The following is a 19,685-nucleotide window of genomic DNA, read 5'->3' as shown; positions in this document are numbered from 1 at the left end:
AGACTGCAATTTATGTTACAAACATATTCCAGATATTCCCATGTTAATTTTTCTCTTTATAGACTTCTCGAGTTTAGCCTGATTCTTAATTAATAGTTTCAATTCATACTTCACGGTACATATACAAGAAAGCGGCTATGAACATCATTGAGTAGACCTGAGTAGTCATATTCATTTATCAGTAATATTTGAGCTGCGTATTCAGCGGGCACGAGATACTGGAAAACAAGAAGTTCTGATAATAAAGGGACAACTTCATTGTTACATTGTGAATCTGCGTCGTCATGATGACATCGGGTCATTTTTCACGGAGTGGCCGCTTACCGGAGGTTAAAAACAACAGCCCTAAATGTGACAAAAAGTCGTCGCGGTCGCTTAATAGTCCGAGAGAAAGAAGAAAAGAAAAGCTTATAAAAAGCTCCTTTTAGAATGGTTTTCACTGGGAAACTTTCGGTATCTTTGGAAAGTGTATGGTGTTAATGACGAGGCGTGACGAGTGAAAAAAGGACTGGTAACAAGTATCGCTCAAGGCACCTTGGGAAGGAAAGCAGCCAAAATGGCTGGCTTGCGGGAAGGTGTGGAGCACCTTTTGGCGATAATTTCATCGTTTTCTAAAACAAATATCCCTCCTCTCTGTACAGCAATTGCTAAAAGGTAGGTGGATTTATTTGTTCCTTTGGTGGTTAAGTGCTCGTTGCGCATACATGTGGCAATTTTTTGTTGATAGAGCGATTCATGTTGTAGACAGTATAGGCGGATGAAAACGAAAGTCGGAGCTCTCAACTAATCTCTCAGCTCGCCTGATTTGTACGTAGATTGCTTGGGAGTGAACATTGTAGCTTAAGCTTGTGTGAGGATACTGCAACGTGAGGTAGTAACTTCTAATCAATTCTAACGAGAACTTTAAAGGTTCCAGCGTCTGTGTCATGTTAGCTGTTTGTTTAAGACAACAGCTGTGGAACTCGCTCACGAACTGTAATATTTAATTCAAGATCAGAATGGCGGTGTGTTTGGAGTTGTTTAAAACTAAATAAAATGAAAATAAGACATATTCCCGGTGACTCCAAATAGTCTAGGTGTAATCTCTTCTATTTTATAATTACTGTAAATTCAGCTGATAATTCTGTAACTTTCCCATTTCCTGCTTCTGTAGTTTCTTTCCCTTTTTGCTAAGTTCTAAATCCCTTGCTTACCAGCATTGTACACTGCTGGCCAAAATTTCAACACAGCTCCATACATTAATTATGTGTACAGGTTGGGACTCAAACTCTATTCATACTAAACTGGAAAGATTTAATTTCATATGCCGAAGTTTTACACCACAATTAAGCATAAAAATTGCTGTACCAATCTCAAGTCCAGAGTGCATTCTGTGTACGTTCCACACTAAAGATACACTGAGAGTTTCCAAGTTCCATGCCAAGTGGCCGTCGAAGTGGCTATGTCAGTAAATGAGTAAAATGTTAGGCCGAGTGCCTGTAGACTCTAATACCTACACAGGGAGAAAAAACCTGGACAATTTTGGACAAAAACAGTTTGTTTGAATGGTGCGACTTTTCAAAAGCCGAGGAAATTTTTCATCATTTGGTGCCTTTAAGGTATCTGAAGCCAGGCATTACCCCTGTGTTATGCTGCTTCATGCCAAAGACCATTGTTGTGCGCCAGTGCGCTGAGTGATTTGGAAACCCATGCTGAAGATCTTCAGTGTAACATGTTTTCCAGTATGGTATTCGTGTAGGTTCTTTGTGTTAGAGGGTTAGTACATGTCAGTGATGCGTGTACAGTGTATAATAAGTGTTCGTGTATGAGACTGTGTGGAAATCTTTCCCATTTTTCTTTTAATGTACTGTACCTGCATAATATACCAGTAATTTTTATTACTTTATAGTGAAAATGCCATTCTAGAAGGAGAGGATCGTGAGGGTATCTATTCGTTTGTGGCGTTATCTGCTCATTACATTGGACTGAATGTTACACAATGTAGGTATTTGTCATTGTACCTGTAAAATTAATAACAAATATTACATGCAGATTTCACTCGGTCATCTCCCATTGAATATATAGAGTATAACGTCTTTACTTTTATTACTTCTTTTTGTTATTACTGAATGGTGTTTTGCATATTTAGTTTTTTAAGTATTTCCCAAACCAGTTTCTCAGATAGTAAGCATTGTTTTGCACAGATGGTAATGGAGCTTGGTACATTCTATATAGGATGTAACTTACTATCACAAATAATAATTTACTATACCGGTAATCAAAATGTTACCATATAATGTGTCAGAATTTTGACAAAAGCAAAAAAGGCATTGCTGCTAAATTTCTGTCACTTCAGCTGAACAAGAAATACCTGAGGCAGACCTTGGAAATGATGAAAATCCTGAAAAATTAGAACGTATGTGCAGAGTAAAGCACAAAGTTGAGTCTACAGTGTAATTATTTGGCAGACAAAACATCTTTTTGAAAATAATGGAATGACATTCTGTAATATTGACCTTATACAGTAGTCTATCTTTACACTGCGCGCACAGTGATGGTTCACATACCAGTAAGTAGAACGCAGACTTGTTGAAGTATGTTCACAGTAGCTTGTTTTTTATTTTTTCAGGTGGTGCCAGCTTGCAAATTATTGTGAAAGCTTGTAAAGTACTCCTGAGGTTTGTTCTTCTGGATGTGGAGAAAAAGAGAGAATCACATCAGCCCATGAAGGTACCATTCAATATTTATTAATTCTTTTTCGTGGTGCATTTATTCTCGATGAAAAAGGACAAATACGATGACTGGACAATGTATCTTTGTCATGATGAACTGGATAATTACATAAGCTCTGGACTGGCCATGTAGGCCATTTAGGGACATTGCTGCAACTTTACCTTACCTTACGTCAGTTTAATAAAAGGAGGTTAAATAATATAACATCTTGGGTGGATGCAATCCACACTAATTAGTGTACAACTGTATTACTTTAAAAGAGCTTTTTTCCTATATGCTTGTGCTGACCTTGTGTCCAACATTAGTTAAATTTGGTAAACATGCTTTTCTTTTAAGTCTTATAATTATTATGTGAACGCATTTTTTACTGGATCAGTTTCAGCCATTTTTTGTGCCCATTCCTACCAAACAGTGCATGTAGTTGTTTCTGGAACAGCATTGAAATGTACATGTGCATGTAATACTGGTGTAAACTAATCATGTACATGTACATGCAATTTTGCATGCTATCAAATTTCTCTTTTCTTGTTGATAATTTTTATTACGTGTACATGTAGTTATGACTATCAAATTGATATGTTGATTACCCAATGACTGTTTTAGGAAACAATCATCAACTAGTTATTTCAGTCTAGCAGATGATGATTATTATTATTATACATGTATTATGACACCTGGTTTAATACATGTATGTGTTTAAAATTACAATATTAACCTCAAATACTGTATATAATGTAAAGATTCATGGAAACAAACAAACAAAGAATCTCTACTTTCAATTATGGGTTTTCAGTTTATTAAGGCAGCTTACAGTAGTTTTAAGTATACAAATCATTCTCACATATAAAATATTTCTTTTTAAATTTACACAGAAACAGCAAGTTTCAATTATTGAAGGACTTTGTAAAGGGCATGGATGTTTGAACAGAACAGAGATCATTACTCTAACAGCCATCTTAAAATCAGCTAATATGTTCAAGGAAGCCAGCAATGCATCGGTGGAACAACAGGCAAGTGTCAGCATTAATCAGGGTGATGACTTCTTCCAGCAGCTGCAAACAGCTTTTACTGAGAAGGGGGAAGAACATGCAAGCATTACAAAAGACAAAAGCGGGTATTGTTTGTCACTGTTTCTATGGTTCTTTTACTGTTAGTACATGTAATTAGTTTAATATATAAAATACCTGCCATTCACTTTAAAAGGATCCAAGGTTTATAGACCTGAATTATCTGCATGACCATTTTGCTATAATTATGGCACATGTTTAACAGGTAGTGGCCTCTAAAACTGTGTTGAGAATTTTTGATAATCAACTTTCAAATCAAAGGAGATTGTACATTTGTAACAGGTTGAACTCATCCCCTTCATGAACTGCTTCCACCCCAGAAATCAAGAAGCCAAAGTAGGAAAAGGAGACACCCTTACATCCTGCCACTTGTCAGAACTGAATGTCATAAACACTGTTTTGTGAATTGATGCCTTTTCAATTTTATCTAACTGTCTTTGCACATTTGTCAATTGTCAATACATTAGTTTGTGATTAGTTCTTTTTTATAGTAGTTAGTTAATATATGAAATATTGTAAGTCCAGACCTTTGACTCTGGGCATGTTTCTTTTGGCATTTGTTAATAAAGAATTCAATTAAGTTAGCTTTGATGATTGATTTATGTCTGCAATTTATTGTGTTTGAGCTAACGTGCATACACTGTAGTTTCAAAATGAAAGCAAAATTAAAACTAACTGCCTTATATCTGCTAAATGTACAGAGTAAACTGGCCACATGGTTAATTCCCCATTGTAAACCTTGCTGAATTTGCACTTAAGGTCTGGTAGTTGGCATAGGTTTTGTTTTATCCATTAGCAAGTTTGATTTCCCATGTTTCTCCAATAACACAATCATGTAAACTTTAAAACATTTGATTCATACAATATAGGCTTGAGTATGTAGCTCTCAATAGTAGCAATTATACAAGTCATGTACATCTACATGTTTATCTGCATGTGATTCACTTAAAAGGGTTTGGTGTAACTTTGAAGGGTTACACAAAGCCTTTTAAAGGGGGTTGTATTTATATCCCTCTTTTACAATGTCATTTGTCAGTGTACATACAATTATTGTTGCAGTTTTTAAACAAAGTGACGGATACAATTTTATTTTGTTTAAATTTCACAGAACAGAAACTGACAAGAACTTGACAGCCGATTCCAGTAGCACAGATGTTAAGAGCTTCTTCTCCAACTGCAATGTTGCAGCTCTGCGACAGCTTGGAGGTGGAAGAGTGTTGTTAGACCTCTGCCTTTCTTTGCCAGAATTTTCTAAAATTGCCTCAAAACCAGCTGGACCATCGCCAATGATGAGTTTAACATCCTCAAGGTGAGTTCACTGTTGTATTTTAAGTCTACTGATTTTCTTGCAAATTTACTCACTGTTTAGTTTGTGTACACTGCATGTAGGCGATTAATCAGGTTTGATTTGGCCCAATTTGACAGAGAAGATTAGTCAGTGAAGGCAAGTTGGTGTGGTTTCTAAAATCTCTGGCAGTGCTATTATAGAGTTTTTGAATCAGGTAGAAATGTAAATTACCTCCCCCCCCCCCCCCCAATACACCAAATAAAAAAAAATTCTCCACGCAGCTGAACCTACTTTAAAATCGGGCTGATAGTAAATTGGTACTTGTAAATTACCTACAGGTAAATAGTATTAGATTTTTATTTACTAAACTTTCATCAAGCGATAAAAAATGTGTCAACCTTCATAAAAATAATGTTAATTAGCCTTTAATGTAATAGTTAAGTGCGTTAGATGAAGCTTGCATTGTGTACATGTACATGTACATGATTGTATGTGTTCTTGTTCTTACTCACACTCCCTCGTCACTCTTTGGTCAGCTTTACCGTAACATTTGAATGAAAAGCTGAGCTTTATGATTTTGTGCATTTAGAAACATAGAGGTACATCTATTGACTGCTAACAATAATTACTTATTAATGGGCTTGTGTTTTAAAAAAGCATATTATTTTGCAGTTAAACTCTGGACTGATATTCTACTAGGTCTGTCTGGTTTAAATTAATGACTTGCTAAATGTGTACATAAAATGATTTTTTTTTACAGTATCCAGGAGCTGTCCTCTGAGCTGATGGTTGTTTCAAGTATAATATCCATCCCTATACTGGAACCACTCTCTGCAAGTCGGGTGGAAAAAGTTTGTCAGCTGGCGTTAGGCTGCTTAGATGTTGCTCTCACAGTTGCCACTGGAAACTTCACCATCTCTGGTGCTGCTGGTTAGCAAACGTGGTGGCTTTCATTTTTTACTTGTTGCTTAAACGGGCAACATAATTTCAGTATTATTAAATATTAAAAACTGACCCCTCAATAAGGCAGTTCCAGAGTTTTGAGTGGTTTAGCAGCCATGGTGTATGAGTCATTATACCATGCTCCACCAAATATGTGTCAGGGGGAAAAGACAAAATCACTAAATCTGCAAGATTTAGCAAGTTTTCATGGTTGTTTTTCAATAAAACAGTTATTCCACTTTCGCTTACATGTTGGATATGGTATTATCATTATAACCAACTCAATGCATCATTGGCTATCTATCATCTTGTATCCAACGTGCGCTTGAGGAATAATGGTTAATTGTAATAATTTATAATTTGTTGTCAGTGGTATTAATTTTCCCATATCATGGTATGATTATTGATACCTTTTCTCCTATGCAAAATGCTTCTAGGTTTTTAAGTGAACTTCTCAAAGGCAGAACAAACTGTCATCAGATTTCGGTGATTTTTCCAAGACATGGGAAAGAATATCAATTTTTTTCACTATCAAATACGACACTTGTACATCTAACATGTGTATTTTGTTGTTAAGTAAACTAGCACATTAATTTTAGCATGTATTTTTCTAGAGGCCTAAACTGCCTTAATCTGATCCAAGGGTAAATCAAGTTTCATTCACTCATTCTAGGGTAATTACAAAGAAACCTGAACCATCTATTTTGGGTTTCTGTTAATTCCAATGACATAGCAAGAGTAGACTCTTAACTGCCACTTTACCCAGTTGGTAATTTTAATTTGTGGTTTACTAGTTGTGTTGTTGCCAAATTCTCAGCAAACTTACTAGACAGTAGTGCACCTTACTTTGAGCATGTACAGTGTAGTACATGTACATTGAAATTCAAAACACCTTTGAGTGGAGACCCTTGAAGTCACTCAGGACCCACCTTGTCTGGGGTAGGGGGTTTATTGATTAAAACAGTTTTGAACACTTCCCTTATGCTTGTTTCAATTTAAAATAGGAACATCAGGTTTGAGTCGACCACTGTCACTGAAAACCCCCCTGGGAAGGTTGTCATTGTCAAAGACTTCAGGAGCCAAGTCTGCCGGCAAAATATCTGGTGAAGAAGAAAGTTTGGAAAGATGTGCTCAGAGTATTGTGGAAAATAGTGTAAGTGTGTGTTGATTGTTTGTTTACAGTGTATTTATTTAACAGTTAAACATGAAATATGATAGTGAAGGAAGTGATAATGATGTGGTGGGGATGGTATTGTTTTTTTGTGTTTATAGTTGTAGGATATTCTTGGTGTTGGTAATGGTGGTGGGGGTGGTTGTTTGCAAGTCTTCCTATAATAACATGGTACTTTGTGCTTTTGTATGGTTTTCATTAAACTTTTCAATCACTTAAAGAGGAGGTCACACATCAAGGTTCAACTGTATCTTTAGTAAGTGTTAATAAAACAAGCAGTTACTGGTCTACACATACGGTGTAGCAACTACCACTGTCACCATTTGAAGAAAGCACAAACGCATTGTTTTGTTTTGACAGATTAATGTGTTTGATGTGATCTGTGGAGTGATATCATCATCATCTAGAGCTGGGGGACAAGTATTGCAGAACATTCACATGTTAGCAGCACACAGAATAATCCACAGTCTGTTACCTGTACTGGGGCTGACTCCTGAAGATAGCAGAGCTAAGGACAGTGCTGCTGCTAAGTTCAAATGGTAATTTTATAACAGTAAAACTATTTCTCATATTATAAATCAGGATTATACAATACACGTTTACATGAAAGATATTCTACATGTAAACATGAACTCAAGTTCTGTCCTGCTCATATTCTACTGAACAGTACACGTGTATATTGCTAAATGTGCAGAGTTTACTGTAGTGTGTGATATAGTATGAGGACTGCAGAACATTAATAAAGTTACAAACTGGAGATATGTATTTCATCATGAAACTTTGACAAATTAAATTAAAGTTGTACAAGATGTTCAATAATAGCAGTGATGTCTTTGTGACCCCTTTCCAGGGGTAAGATCCCTTTAAGATCTTATAAGGGTGAACTTTTCCCACTAATTTGTGTATTGGCAATTTATAATTAATGGCCTGAATCTTGTTGTTATTGGTTCAAGGGATTATTGTTCACTGTAATTATTTTTTTCAGAAGAAACAATTGTGGAATGAGAAGACAAATATGCCACATTTTTCTGATTTTTTTTATCAAGTATAAAAGATTTGAATTCATAAATAGTATAATTTAACAAATAGGTTAATAAGTTTGTTGTGTAATGACTTGTACATGTAATTGTCAGGTTGCAAGGTTACAACACATTAGTTGTTGCCCTTGCATCACGTGGTGTCACCCTGTTGTCGTCACTGATGGAGGAACTCCAGGTGGAAGGACTGATCACAGATGCTGAAGATGAACATGTCCCTGTGGGAGCTGACTTCAGTGTGAATTCCTCATGCTCAGCGTGGATGAGAGTCAAGAAACTAATTGATGACTTGCCACTCTTAAACTGTTTATTGGCACAGTTCTCTACTTTGTACAAAATGGTAGGATTATTGTAATTACATTTGCTACTACAGGTGTATACAAAGGTATTCAACAAATTAGAAAGTATAGCTATCTAGTGGTTACTATGCTGACATTCTCTAACTATAAACAACAAGTTCTTGTTTTGCTCTAAGACCAAATTGAAATTAGCAATTGAAGGATTTTGGTCAAGACAGATGTAGTACATATGTTTTTGGCCTTAAAATCAAAACTGCTCCAAATAAGCTCTATTTTAGCACTGAGACCAGTTATCTTGTAAGACATTATTTTTGTTACACGATTATTTAATTGTTGAGCAAAATAAACAAAATCTAAACAAGAAATAGCTTTTCATGTAGTTGTTACTTTTCTAGAAAAAATGAAATATGCAGCAAAGTACTTCTCACATGATACTGTACATGTAACTGGTCTGCATGCTAACGATTTCGATATTGAAAATTAACAATCAAATAATTGACCGCATTTGAGAGTCGACATGGAACCATTGCTAAGTGATAAATGGTTGAAATAAACTGTCAGACATAGTTTGTACTTATTGCATGTCTGTCTTGCATAAAACCCCACCCTGCGCTGAGCTCTCAAATTGCCTGAATTTTACATTGGTTTGAACATTTTCATTGCACAACGCACAGTTGTTTTAAAGGTATCTTCTCATTATTCTGTAATGTTCTACTGAATAACGTCTTTGTACCATCCTATAGGCTACTGCCATGATCACCCCCTCTGTGTCAGCTGGTCAAGCATCATCTCGACCAAGCTCTGGCAAGTCAGACAGTTCAAAGTCTCCTGCAACGTCTTCAGATGAAGGAGACAGTGAATACATATCTTACTCAGATGGCAGCAGTGAAGGTACAGTATCTTGATAACTACAGAGCTGTTTAGGTATTAAAAAATTCAACTGGTGTACATTCAATCCTTTCAATTGGTTTGTGCTAACAATGAAGACATCTAGAAACAACAGTTAAAAGTTAAACCACTTAGCTGCCAACGCAACACATGCTGACAAGCTTAAAATTGTGACATCTTATTAGTGAAAGAAGTTTTGCATCTGGATTTTTGGGGACATATTGTCAGAGGGACCTCTACTTAATAATAAATAATAATAATAATAATAATAATAATAATAATAATAATAATAATAATAATAAAATCACTTATAGAGTGCTGTGTCCACTAATAGTTATTGCTCAAAGCGCTGTACAACAATGGTTTAACTATAAAATACAAACTAATAGCTATTATAATGAAATTAATTAAACTACAAATAACTAGACATCATAAGCCAATAAAGTAGTCTTCAACTGCGTCTTGAACTGGCCAACAGAGGTAACACTCCTGAGTGTTGGATTTTTATGAAATAGTGTCATTCTGTACCATACACAAGTAGGCAGAAAGACAGACAGATGTAGTTGATTAAAAATGTAGCCTTTTTGGTAGGAGTTGAAAAGTGACATGTACAGTAAAGTAATAAAATAAATAAGTGGGAAAAGCAGTGGCACATCCACAGAGTGGTTCTTCCTCCACTCTTTCCATGTCAAATTTGAATTTGGAAAATTGGTCTTCATAGGCCTTCAAAGCAAACATATACTTAAGCCTTCAAAAGTTAACTTGCATATCTGATGAGAAACTGAGATATTTGGCTGTACACTTTGTTGTTTCAGATGATGAACCTCTGCTTGGTGAGTGGCTGAGAGACACATTATCATCTGCACCACCAACTGTCTCACTGAGTCCACAACCTCCAGCAAGAAAGAAGTCTGAGGGAGCAGATGTCGGGGACAGTGGAGCAGAGACCACGCCAACAGGAAGGTCATTTCAGATGGCACCAGAAGAGGTTAGTGAAACACTACAATAATATGCCGTACAGCAACCATAAAAAATAATTTGGGGATCTCAAAGTACAGAACATATAAAGAAAAGTAGGAAGCTGAATTGGAATTTTCCAGGGTGGTAGGGTACTTTGAAAAGATCCTTCTCCATAGAAGGAAAAAAATTCCCTTGTGTGTGTGTGTGGGGGGAGGAGGTAAAGGAATTTTTCTGGAACTACACAATCACTTAGTGGAAACACAATGGTATGCTTGCTTGCATGCTTACTAAACTCTGAACTTCAAAAACCCAACTAACAATGCATGTGTTGCTGCCATCAATCATATTTATGGCAGCAACAACTGACCAACCACAAAATACAGAAACCAACAGTCAAAGTGGATTGAAATAATCCAATCATATTGTCTGAATGACCCTGTTAAGCCAAATGTCCTTGTTTCGAGGAGGTCTGATGCAATGGTTGCTGGTAGTGATAAATGTATCACTGTTGGTTGATACTTGAACTTCAGAGTCTGCATGTTATTACTGAAGGGCGCTGAATAGTGGTTAGCACATGCGTGTACAGTTTCATAATTATTTCGTTTGTGAAGTTTGTGAATGTTTATCCCAGGTTTCCTTTGAAACTTTGGTCCTTATATATTGTCCCTCTTTCTTCTACAGGTATATAATAAGTTTAATCATAATTACATGCACATTAAATAAAAATTAAAATTTACTAGGTACATATTTATTTTGAAATTAATTTCTATATTTGTTACAGTATATCTACTTGGCAACCAGCACCCTGCAGTTCTTGACTAAGCATCTTCTGAGTAGCACAGTGCCAGAACTGACAGACTACATCAGACATTCCTTCACAGAAGAACATATCTCAGGGCTAGTGGGAGTGGTAAAAGATCTTGACAAATTACCGATCACAAGAATGTTGAGTTTTGCTGAGATGGACAAACTGTGTTGTGCTGTGGACCAAGCAGTTCATCTGCTCTTAGTTTCAGACTTGTTGTCAAACAGTCAGCAGGTAACAATGGAGCTTTTGTTTTCCACTTACTTTGTTTAGATAGGTCTGTGTATTTTGATAATCTGTTATCGAAGGCCAGTAATACCTTGCTAAACTCCAAGACTACTAAGTGAGTACATGTACTGCACTTTTAAAATAAATGTTATATCGTATTCTTTGTAAATGATTATAGTTACATAATGCATACATGTAGCAAACACAGTTTCAAGTGGCCGTGATGTAAACTATTCCAGCTCTTTCGCTATATGTTCAAGAATCATGTTTGTATTGTCAGTGGTAATTTTAATCATTAATTTAAAACATTAACTAAGTTGCATTCTTAAATGTAATCCATGTACTTTTTCATTGACACTCGGTGTGGCAGATGGTAGGGTTGAAGTGTTAACTTTTTGGATTCCAATTTTCATAAACTTTTTGTTGTTTTTACTTCATTGTCAAAGTACACTGTAATGATCATTGTAGTTTTCATAACAATAGAGTAACGCACTATTTTAATGAACCATCCAGGAATGCATTGTACAATCTAACAATTAACATTTTAAGCCCTCATGTTTCAAACTTGACCTGTAGAATCTCATTGCTTTATACACTGTAGTGCAAAATCAAATGTTGGTGAGATAAACTAACATACCATCTTCATGTTGCTGATTACTTCATGGTACATGTACACCTTACCTTTCTAGTAGACTGTAAGACAATAGTTAAAATTTTCATAACGGCTAGAAAGTAGTATGGACGTTGTACATTTAGTTGGTGGAAGATGATTTGGTTCTCATTTACAGTTGTACTCAAATATTCAATTGTGACATGAGATATGTGTTTTTTAACTTTTGAGGAAATAAAGACTAACTTTTATTATTATTATAGAGACTAAGTAAGCTCCAGCCATATGGGTCACCTTCATCTACTTGTAGGTCTGTACTAAGCAGCAATTTACCTTGCACAATGTTTCCTATGGATATTGATTCAACAGAGAGTTAAAACATTTAATCATTGTTGCTAGGATGTTTTTCTGAGCTGTCTTGGCCTGTCACCACTGGAGGCTAGTCCATGGCCACTGATGGTGAGCCAACGTTGTCTGGGAATCCTTGCCAGGGTGCTGCTGGCTCGGCAACAAAAGTCTCTTCAAGCGCAAACAGGAATGGACATTGCAGAATGTGTTACAGTGTGGAAGAGGCTTATAAATACACTCAGGGATTTGTCTCTTCAGGAAGAGGATGTTCCTCCTATGCAAGGTATGTTAAAAATTGATGTTAATAATGGACATGAACATGGTTCTCATTTGCAGTTCTATAAATTTTGTAAGCAAGACATTGTCAGAACACATTGGCTGTCTGTATACTAGAGGACACATTATCCGTCTGGACGAACTTTGGCAAACATTTGTTGTTCGTCTATACTACAGACAAATAACGATGAACAACAAATGTTTGCCCAAGTTTGTCCAGATGGATAATGCATCCTCTAGTATAAAAATGGCCATTGTAAGATGGACATTGCCATCATTACAGCCGCGAGTTGTGATGATGATGATGATGAGGTCATCATTATCATCATCATCATCATCGTGGTCATCATCACCATGGGATCACCTTGAAGTAGTGACTTGATAATATTAACTGCTAAGGGACCATTGTATTGATATCTTAGAATGATTAACCAACCAATAAATTGATGATTAATACTTAAATCATTTTATCAAATTTTCTGCCAGAATACAAGCCAGCTGATGTCTCCTTCCCCAAACACAAGTTTATTATAAATTGTGATCAATTGGTCTTGCAGATTCTTGCAATTTAGTAGTTGAGTGGTAGTTGTGATGCATCATTTAGTTACTGAACGTTTTGTTTCCTGGTCAAAGAAAAGATTCCTCTTGGAATTAGCTGAGTTACATCTATAGTATATTTTTGAGGAACTTGCATTGGATCAACTTAACTGATTCAATGATTAAGGTTTTTTGCACAAGTTTACTTAGTAACTAAGATGTGAATTTTGCATATTTTAACATTTTAGTTTCTTTCTTTTTTCCAGATCTAAATGTAGAACATTTTCAACTGTTTCTATTCATCTTCAACAATTTTTCGATGGCTCAACGGAAAGCTCTTCTCACATATTCTACCAAAGTACTCATAACAGTTGCCAACACCACATCAGTAGTGCATGCCATGCCCTTGGCAATCTGTCGTCTCCTGCAACTGTTGGACTACTTTCTCCATCACTTGTCAAAACCACCTCAAGACCTTTTCAAACAGGTTTGTTGCCAGGGCCTTCAGATTTAAGGATTTAAGGTTTTACCTAACAGTCTTCATAAATTAAAAACAACAACAACGTCATTTAACGGAAAAGTTACAGTGTAGGATATGCAGTTTCAGTTGAATTTATAAGAAACAACAACAACAAAAATTTAAATTAAATTATTTTGTTAATTTTGTTGCATTCGATGTAAAAATAACGCACTCCTAATACAGAGTTGAGATTGTATTGGGCAATCAACTAATCAATCAATCAATCATCAACTAATCCATCAATCAAATGGCATCCCCCACAGATTTTGTAGGGGCGGATGACATCATCACCAACATGGCAAAGGCGAGAGAGCCTGGGATCAAGATAATGAAATGCACTCTCTAATCTTTGATTATTACTACATGTACATAATTCCATGAAGAAATGATCAAAAATTAAATAAAGAAATGTAGTTTACATTATATGAGGACACTCCAGATCGAATTGAAATTTGGAAATGTTAGTTTTTAAGGAGAGGGGAAAACAGGAGTAACCAGTGAAAAAACTCTTGCAGCAAGGACGAGAACCAACAACAAACTCAACCCACATTATGATGCCAAGTCCGAGAATCGAACCTGGGCCACAATTATTGGTGGGAGGCGAGTGGTGTCAGCAATGCACTGAGCCATCCCTGCTCCCCATCCATCAAGTGCTATAAAATACTGACTTCCTGTAGTTGTGTTTGTTGACTATGGCCCTCTTCAGTCCACTATCTCTTTTGGTGTTGTTGCCTTATGTGTATCATACAGGTTTTCCGTACTCAAGCGTTTGATTTTGTTTTCCATCTCAGGTCCAGCATAACCTGTTTCAAGGTTGCAGTTCAGCCAGCACCAGACTGTTGAATGACAAAAGCTCGTCCACTGAACACCTTGAACCTCTGTATTATGCTTCAGCTGGGCAAGCTGATGAATGCGGAGACTCTAAAGCACATTTAGTGGCTGATGGATCCATGTCATCTGACTCTCAAATGTTTACACCTAGATTTTATGAGCTAAGACATGTATTACCAGGGGATGACTTAGACAAAGAGGTAATGTTAAATGTGTACATGACTAAACTTGTACTGTCTTTAAAGTATTCCTTTAATAAATGAAACTAAGATAGTGTTAGTCATTGAAACTGTTTTCCTTTGCAGACTGTGAATGGGGATGATAACTGTTACAGGGTACTACAGGAGTAGTGTTATTGTTTCTGAACAGCTTACATTGTGGATCCACCATCTCTGATTTTCATTTGTCAAGATCGAATTCTTAGAAAGTATTGCCAAAATAATAATAATAATTAATAATAATTCTAGTAATCTTTATTGAGGATGCCTACATGTATATGTACATGTATTTACAAAGTGGTTAAAAGAAGGGCCTTGAATAAAAAGAACTAAACTAACACTAAAGACTGGCCATGAAATACAAATACAACAAAAACATTAAATTAACCTTACCCTAAGGTACTGTAAACCGTGAAAGAAATGCTAATAGAAATGATGTGAAAGCTGGGTAAAGACATTGTAAATGTTACAATATTTTAGAAATATTTTACGAGGGATTTGATTGTTGTGTTTGCAGGCTTGTTCAACACTTCTTGGTTTGTCAGAGGAAGGACAGAGTTATAACGATTTTCACTCTGCCATAATTAAGCTCTTAATGGCAGGATCACTGCGAGAGCTGAAGAGTACCACAGGAGATGCTCAGTCAGATGCCTTGACTGCTGCCGTGATAAAGCAGAGCTTCAGTCTCACTTGGCGGATACTGGATTGCTTGCCTCCATCAGTTGAGTTTTTCAAGGACTTATCTCGTGATCTAGAGAAGCAACATCTCCAAGTGACTGTAAGTGAATGACAGTGAACATGCTTACCTCCATTATACATGTAGACGGGCTAGTTCAGGTCTTAAATAATAATTACAACAACAACAGAAACGTAATTGGAAAAATGATTAATACAATTTAATAAGCTGCAGGTAACTGCTGCTTTTTGTGGCAAGTGAGCTGTAAAGTCTTTGATTTGATTGATTGTTATGTTTCAGTTTAAGAGACAAATGTCATACAACAACAAAACAAAACAAAACAAATAGCAGAAATAAATAAATAAATAAATAAATAAATAATTAAATAAATAAATAAATAAATAAATAAATAAATAAAAAGAATTGTAGTGTTTTTTAAGGTATGTGTACCTACATGTATGTTAATGAAGATTTAAGAGTAAGAGGAAAGAAAATTGAAATAATTGTGGTCAGTGAAGCTCCACTTTAACATCTTTCTCTTTATCATGACACAGGACACTTTTGCTAACATTTATTAATAGTGTCAGGATGCAGGATGTTTCTGAAAAGCCCCATTGGGGAGGTTCAATATTTAAAGTGTGTACATTTGTATGTTTTCTCTCCAGGACCCAGATCTTGCCAGACTCTTATGCAGTTTGAAGTTTGTGTCAAAACTTGGCATCGCAAATCCAGATACTACATTCTGCGAAACCCTTAAGGTTTGTCTTAATAAAGTTACTCTCGATAAAATTAATTTGTAGACTTGTTTTAGGCTCAACAAGGATATTTTACATATAAGCAAATTGCAGAAAGTTGACATAATCCCAGGATAAATTTATATGACCCTTCTTAAGGGAGCTTGATACTTGTACAATACACTATAATTCAAACTGAGTTGAATAATTATTATCATGAAAGGTGTTAATTATATAAAGTCATTGTCCTTTGAAATGATGGCTCATGTTCATGTAATTCACACAATCTCAGGACAAATGATAAATTTTGAGCTCTGATTCCAATTGTCTATCAGACTGGTCATAATGGAAGGGAATAATCATTGTTTTGCTTTTTCATCTGTCAGACCAAATTCAAACAGTATAAAGTGCAATTATAACACAGCTGTACATGTCTAGCCCACTAGTACAAAAGACAGTTGTAGCACTTAGAAATGACTTTCATCTCCGTTAGTTATTAACTGATTGGTAGAAGCAGACATTAAGTTTACAAGCTGCTATTAATAGCTGGAAGTTAGAATTTATTAATAATTTGCATGGTGTTATTCAAGATATAGCTTCCCTCTCACTTTCTTTAGCAAGGCCCAAGGGAGCTAGGTTGTAAATATTTCTTAATTTTTATCTCAATTTTTACAATTTAATGGAAGAAAGAAAGACAGACTCTAAATCTCCAGATTTATTTATGACATTTCTCTTTACAGAATAGTCTTGTTGATCAGGGTATGTCCAGTGAAGACACAGGAAACATCATTGACAAAGTAACGAAACTGAGTGGGGAACTTCATCACAGCATCATGATGGCTAAGCAGTTCTTGAAAGAGGTACTTTAGTACAATAATGCAGAGAACATTGTTGCTTTAAAATAAAATAAATAATTAAATCACTTTATTTAAAGTGTCAATGTCTTTAGCACAGAGCACTTATTGCGTACACTTTCCAAATCGAATTGGAATTTGGAAGTGTTGGTTTTTGAGGAGAGGGGAAAAACCGAAGTACCCGGAGAAAAAACCTCTCGTAGCAAAGACGAGAACCAACAACAAACTCAACCCACATACAGTGTATGACGATGAGTTCGGGAATCGGATCCGGGCCACATTGGTGGGAGGTGTGTGCTCTCACCACTTCACCATCCCTGCTCCCTGTAAATTGATTGATTTGTTGTTAGTTTACTTGATGATTGTAGCAGCATCGTTTATTAATTATTGGTATCTGTGAAGATGTTTGGAGAAAACAGTTATCTTGAGTCCCTTCCTTGTAAACAGAATCCACCATTTAGAGAAATATTACATACAATATTTGGTTTTGAACTGGGTAAACCCAGTAACAGCAATCAGCCTGATCAGGCAAAAGGTTAATAACTTTTTTAGACATCAGATGATTTTATTTATTTCACCTAATGAAGTTTTAGTCAGTACAAAATAATTCAAAATCAGGAAGAAAGTTCACCATGATTATGGTCAACATTCTCTGTATTTGCTATGTAAGGGGTTAGAGCAAGAAAGAACAAGATGCCTGCTATACTGGCATTACGCGAGATGCTGGGGCTGATTCATTTATTCCAACTGTATGCTTCGCCGATTGATAAAACTATCCTTGCTAATGGAATAGTTTGAGTCACGACGATCGCGTTACGTTGTTTCCCTTGTGTTACACTACTCAGGGTTTCAAGGGAAATTGCGGGAATTCCATTGCGATAACGTAAGCTTCTCAATGACCTCTTTTCAGTCTCGCGTCGTGGTCTAAGACTGTCAAACAAAGCACGATTCCTTCGCCAGGAATTCACCAATTTCCACCGTTTTAAATGCCGGGTGCTTCTTAGAAGTCATTCTTTCGATTTGCCGCTTCAAAATGGTGAAATTTCCGTTTGAAAACGGCACACTTGAGTCCAGAACATGTTAACAATATGGCGCCAAATTTAATCTGTTTTTGATAAATAGATCAAATGATGCGTTGACGTCACACAGGTAGGGGTGAGTAGGTCCCCTCCCTCGCGATGTAAGCGACAAGAATGGATTTTGATTGGCCTGCTTCTGTTGAAGACAATCAGAACAATACACCCCGAGTAGGAGAGGGGAGAGTTTAATGAATAAATTAATGTACCGATTTGTAGCTACGAGGAAGAAAAAAAAAAAACAAGATGCCTGCTATACTGGCATTACGCGTGATGCTGGGGCTAATTCATTTATTCCAACTGTATGCTTCGCCGATTGATAAAACTATCCTTGCTAATGGAATAGTTTGAGTCACGACGATCGCGTTACGTTATTTACCTTGTGTTACGTGACTCAGACTATTACCGGAAATGTGTGAAATTCCATCACGATAATGTAAGCTTTTCAATGACTTCTTTTTAGTCTCGCGTCGTGGTCTAAGACTGTCAAACAAAGCATGATTCCTTCGCCAGGAACTCACCAATTTCCACCGTTTTAAATGTCGGGTGCTTCTTAAAAGTTCTTTCGATTCACCGCTTCAAAATGGTGAAATTTCTGTTTGAAAACGGCACACTTGAGTCCAGAACATGTTAACAATATGGCGCGACAATTTAATCCGTCCTTAATAAATATATCAAATGATGCGTTGACGTCACGCCGGTAGGGTTGAGTGGGTCCCCTCCCTCGCGATTAAAGCGACAAGAATGGATGTTGATTGGCCTGCTGTTGTTGAAGACAATCAGAACATTACATCCCGAGTAGGAGAGGGGAGAGTTTAATGAATAAATTAATGTACCGATTTGTGACTACGAGGAAGAAAAAAAAAAAAACAAGATGCCTGCTATACTGGCATTATGCGTGATGCTGGGGCTAATTCATTTATTCCAACTGTATGCTTCGCCGATTGATAAAACTATCCTTGCTAATGGAATAGTTTGAGTCACGACGATCGCGTTACGTTGTTTCCCTTGTGTTACGCTACTCAGGGTTTCAAGGGAAATTGCGAGAATTCCATTACGATAACATAAGCTTCTCAATGACCTCTTTTCAGTCTCGCGTCGTGGTTTAAGACTGTCAAACAAAGCACGATTCCTTCCCCAGGAATTTACCAATTTCCACCGTTTTAAATGTCGGTTGCTTCTTAGAAGTTATTCTTTCGATTCACCGCTTCAAAATTGTGAAATTTCCGGTTGAAAACGGCACACTTGAGTCCAGAACATGTTATAAACAATATGGCGCCACAATTTAATGTAGTTTTAATGAAGAAATCAAATGATGCGTTGACGTCACACTAGTAAGGGTGAGTGGGTCCCCTCCCTCGAGATATAAGCGACAAGAATGGATTTTGATTGGCCTGCTGTTGTTGAAGACAATCAGAACAATACATCCCGAGTAGGAGAAGGGAGAGTTTAATGAATAAATTAATGTACCGATTTGTGACTACGAGGAAGAAAAAAAAAAAAAAGAAATCGACCCGTTTTTAGACACGGTATGCCCCCTCAGGGCATCCCGCGTAAAAAAGAAATCGACCCGTTTTTAGACACGGTATGCCCCTTCAGGGCATCCCG

General features: G+C 36.4%; 1 protein-coding gene across 1 annotated transcript in view; it reads left to right on the top strand.

Moving 5' to 3' along the window:
* Positions 1 to 527: 527 nt before the first annotated feature.
* LOC146483929 (E3 ubiquitin-protein ligase UBR4-like) overlaps positions 528 to 19,685 on the top strand; it is a 92,450-nt gene continuing 73,292 nt past the window's right edge. The window contains exons 1-18 of the mRNA XM_085105280.1: positions 528 to 654; positions 1,889 to 1,980; positions 2,609 to 2,709; positions 3,585 to 3,826; positions 4,888 to 5,088; positions 5,828 to 5,997; positions 7,014 to 7,162; positions 7,541 to 7,719; positions 8,314 to 8,557; positions 9,260 to 9,407; positions 10,220 to 10,392; positions 11,146 to 11,403; positions 12,407 to 12,638; positions 13,435 to 13,655; positions 14,480 to 14,719; positions 15,255 to 15,515; positions 16,079 to 16,171; positions 16,888 to 17,007. Coding sequence (XP_084961406.1) covers positions 557 to 654; positions 1,889 to 1,980; positions 2,609 to 2,709; positions 3,585 to 3,826; positions 4,888 to 5,088; positions 5,828 to 5,997; positions 7,014 to 7,162; positions 7,541 to 7,719; positions 8,314 to 8,557; positions 9,260 to 9,407; positions 10,220 to 10,392; positions 11,146 to 11,403; positions 12,407 to 12,638; positions 13,435 to 13,655; positions 14,480 to 14,719; positions 15,255 to 15,515; positions 16,079 to 16,171; positions 16,888 to 17,007 — 3,222 coding nt within the window. The 5' untranslated portion in view covers positions 528 to 556. The remainder of the gene's footprint in view (positions 655 to 1,888; positions 1,981 to 2,608; positions 2,710 to 3,584; positions 3,827 to 4,887; positions 5,089 to 5,827; positions 5,998 to 7,013; positions 7,163 to 7,540; positions 7,720 to 8,313; positions 8,558 to 9,259; positions 9,408 to 10,219; positions 10,393 to 11,145; positions 11,404 to 12,406; positions 12,639 to 13,434; positions 13,656 to 14,479; positions 14,720 to 15,254; positions 15,516 to 16,078; positions 16,172 to 16,887; positions 17,008 to 19,685) is intronic.

The sequence above is a fragment of the Pavona decussata genome, unplaced genomic scaffold (assembly GCF_977016875.1).
Source record: "Pavona decussata unplaced genomic scaffold, jaPavDecu1.1 SCAFFOLD_37, whole genome shotgun sequence".
Classification (NCBI taxonomy): Eukaryota; Metazoa; Cnidaria; class Anthozoa; order Scleractinia; family Agariciidae; genus Pavona; species Pavona decussata.
This window is presented reverse-complemented; position numbering and strand designations above follow the sequence as displayed.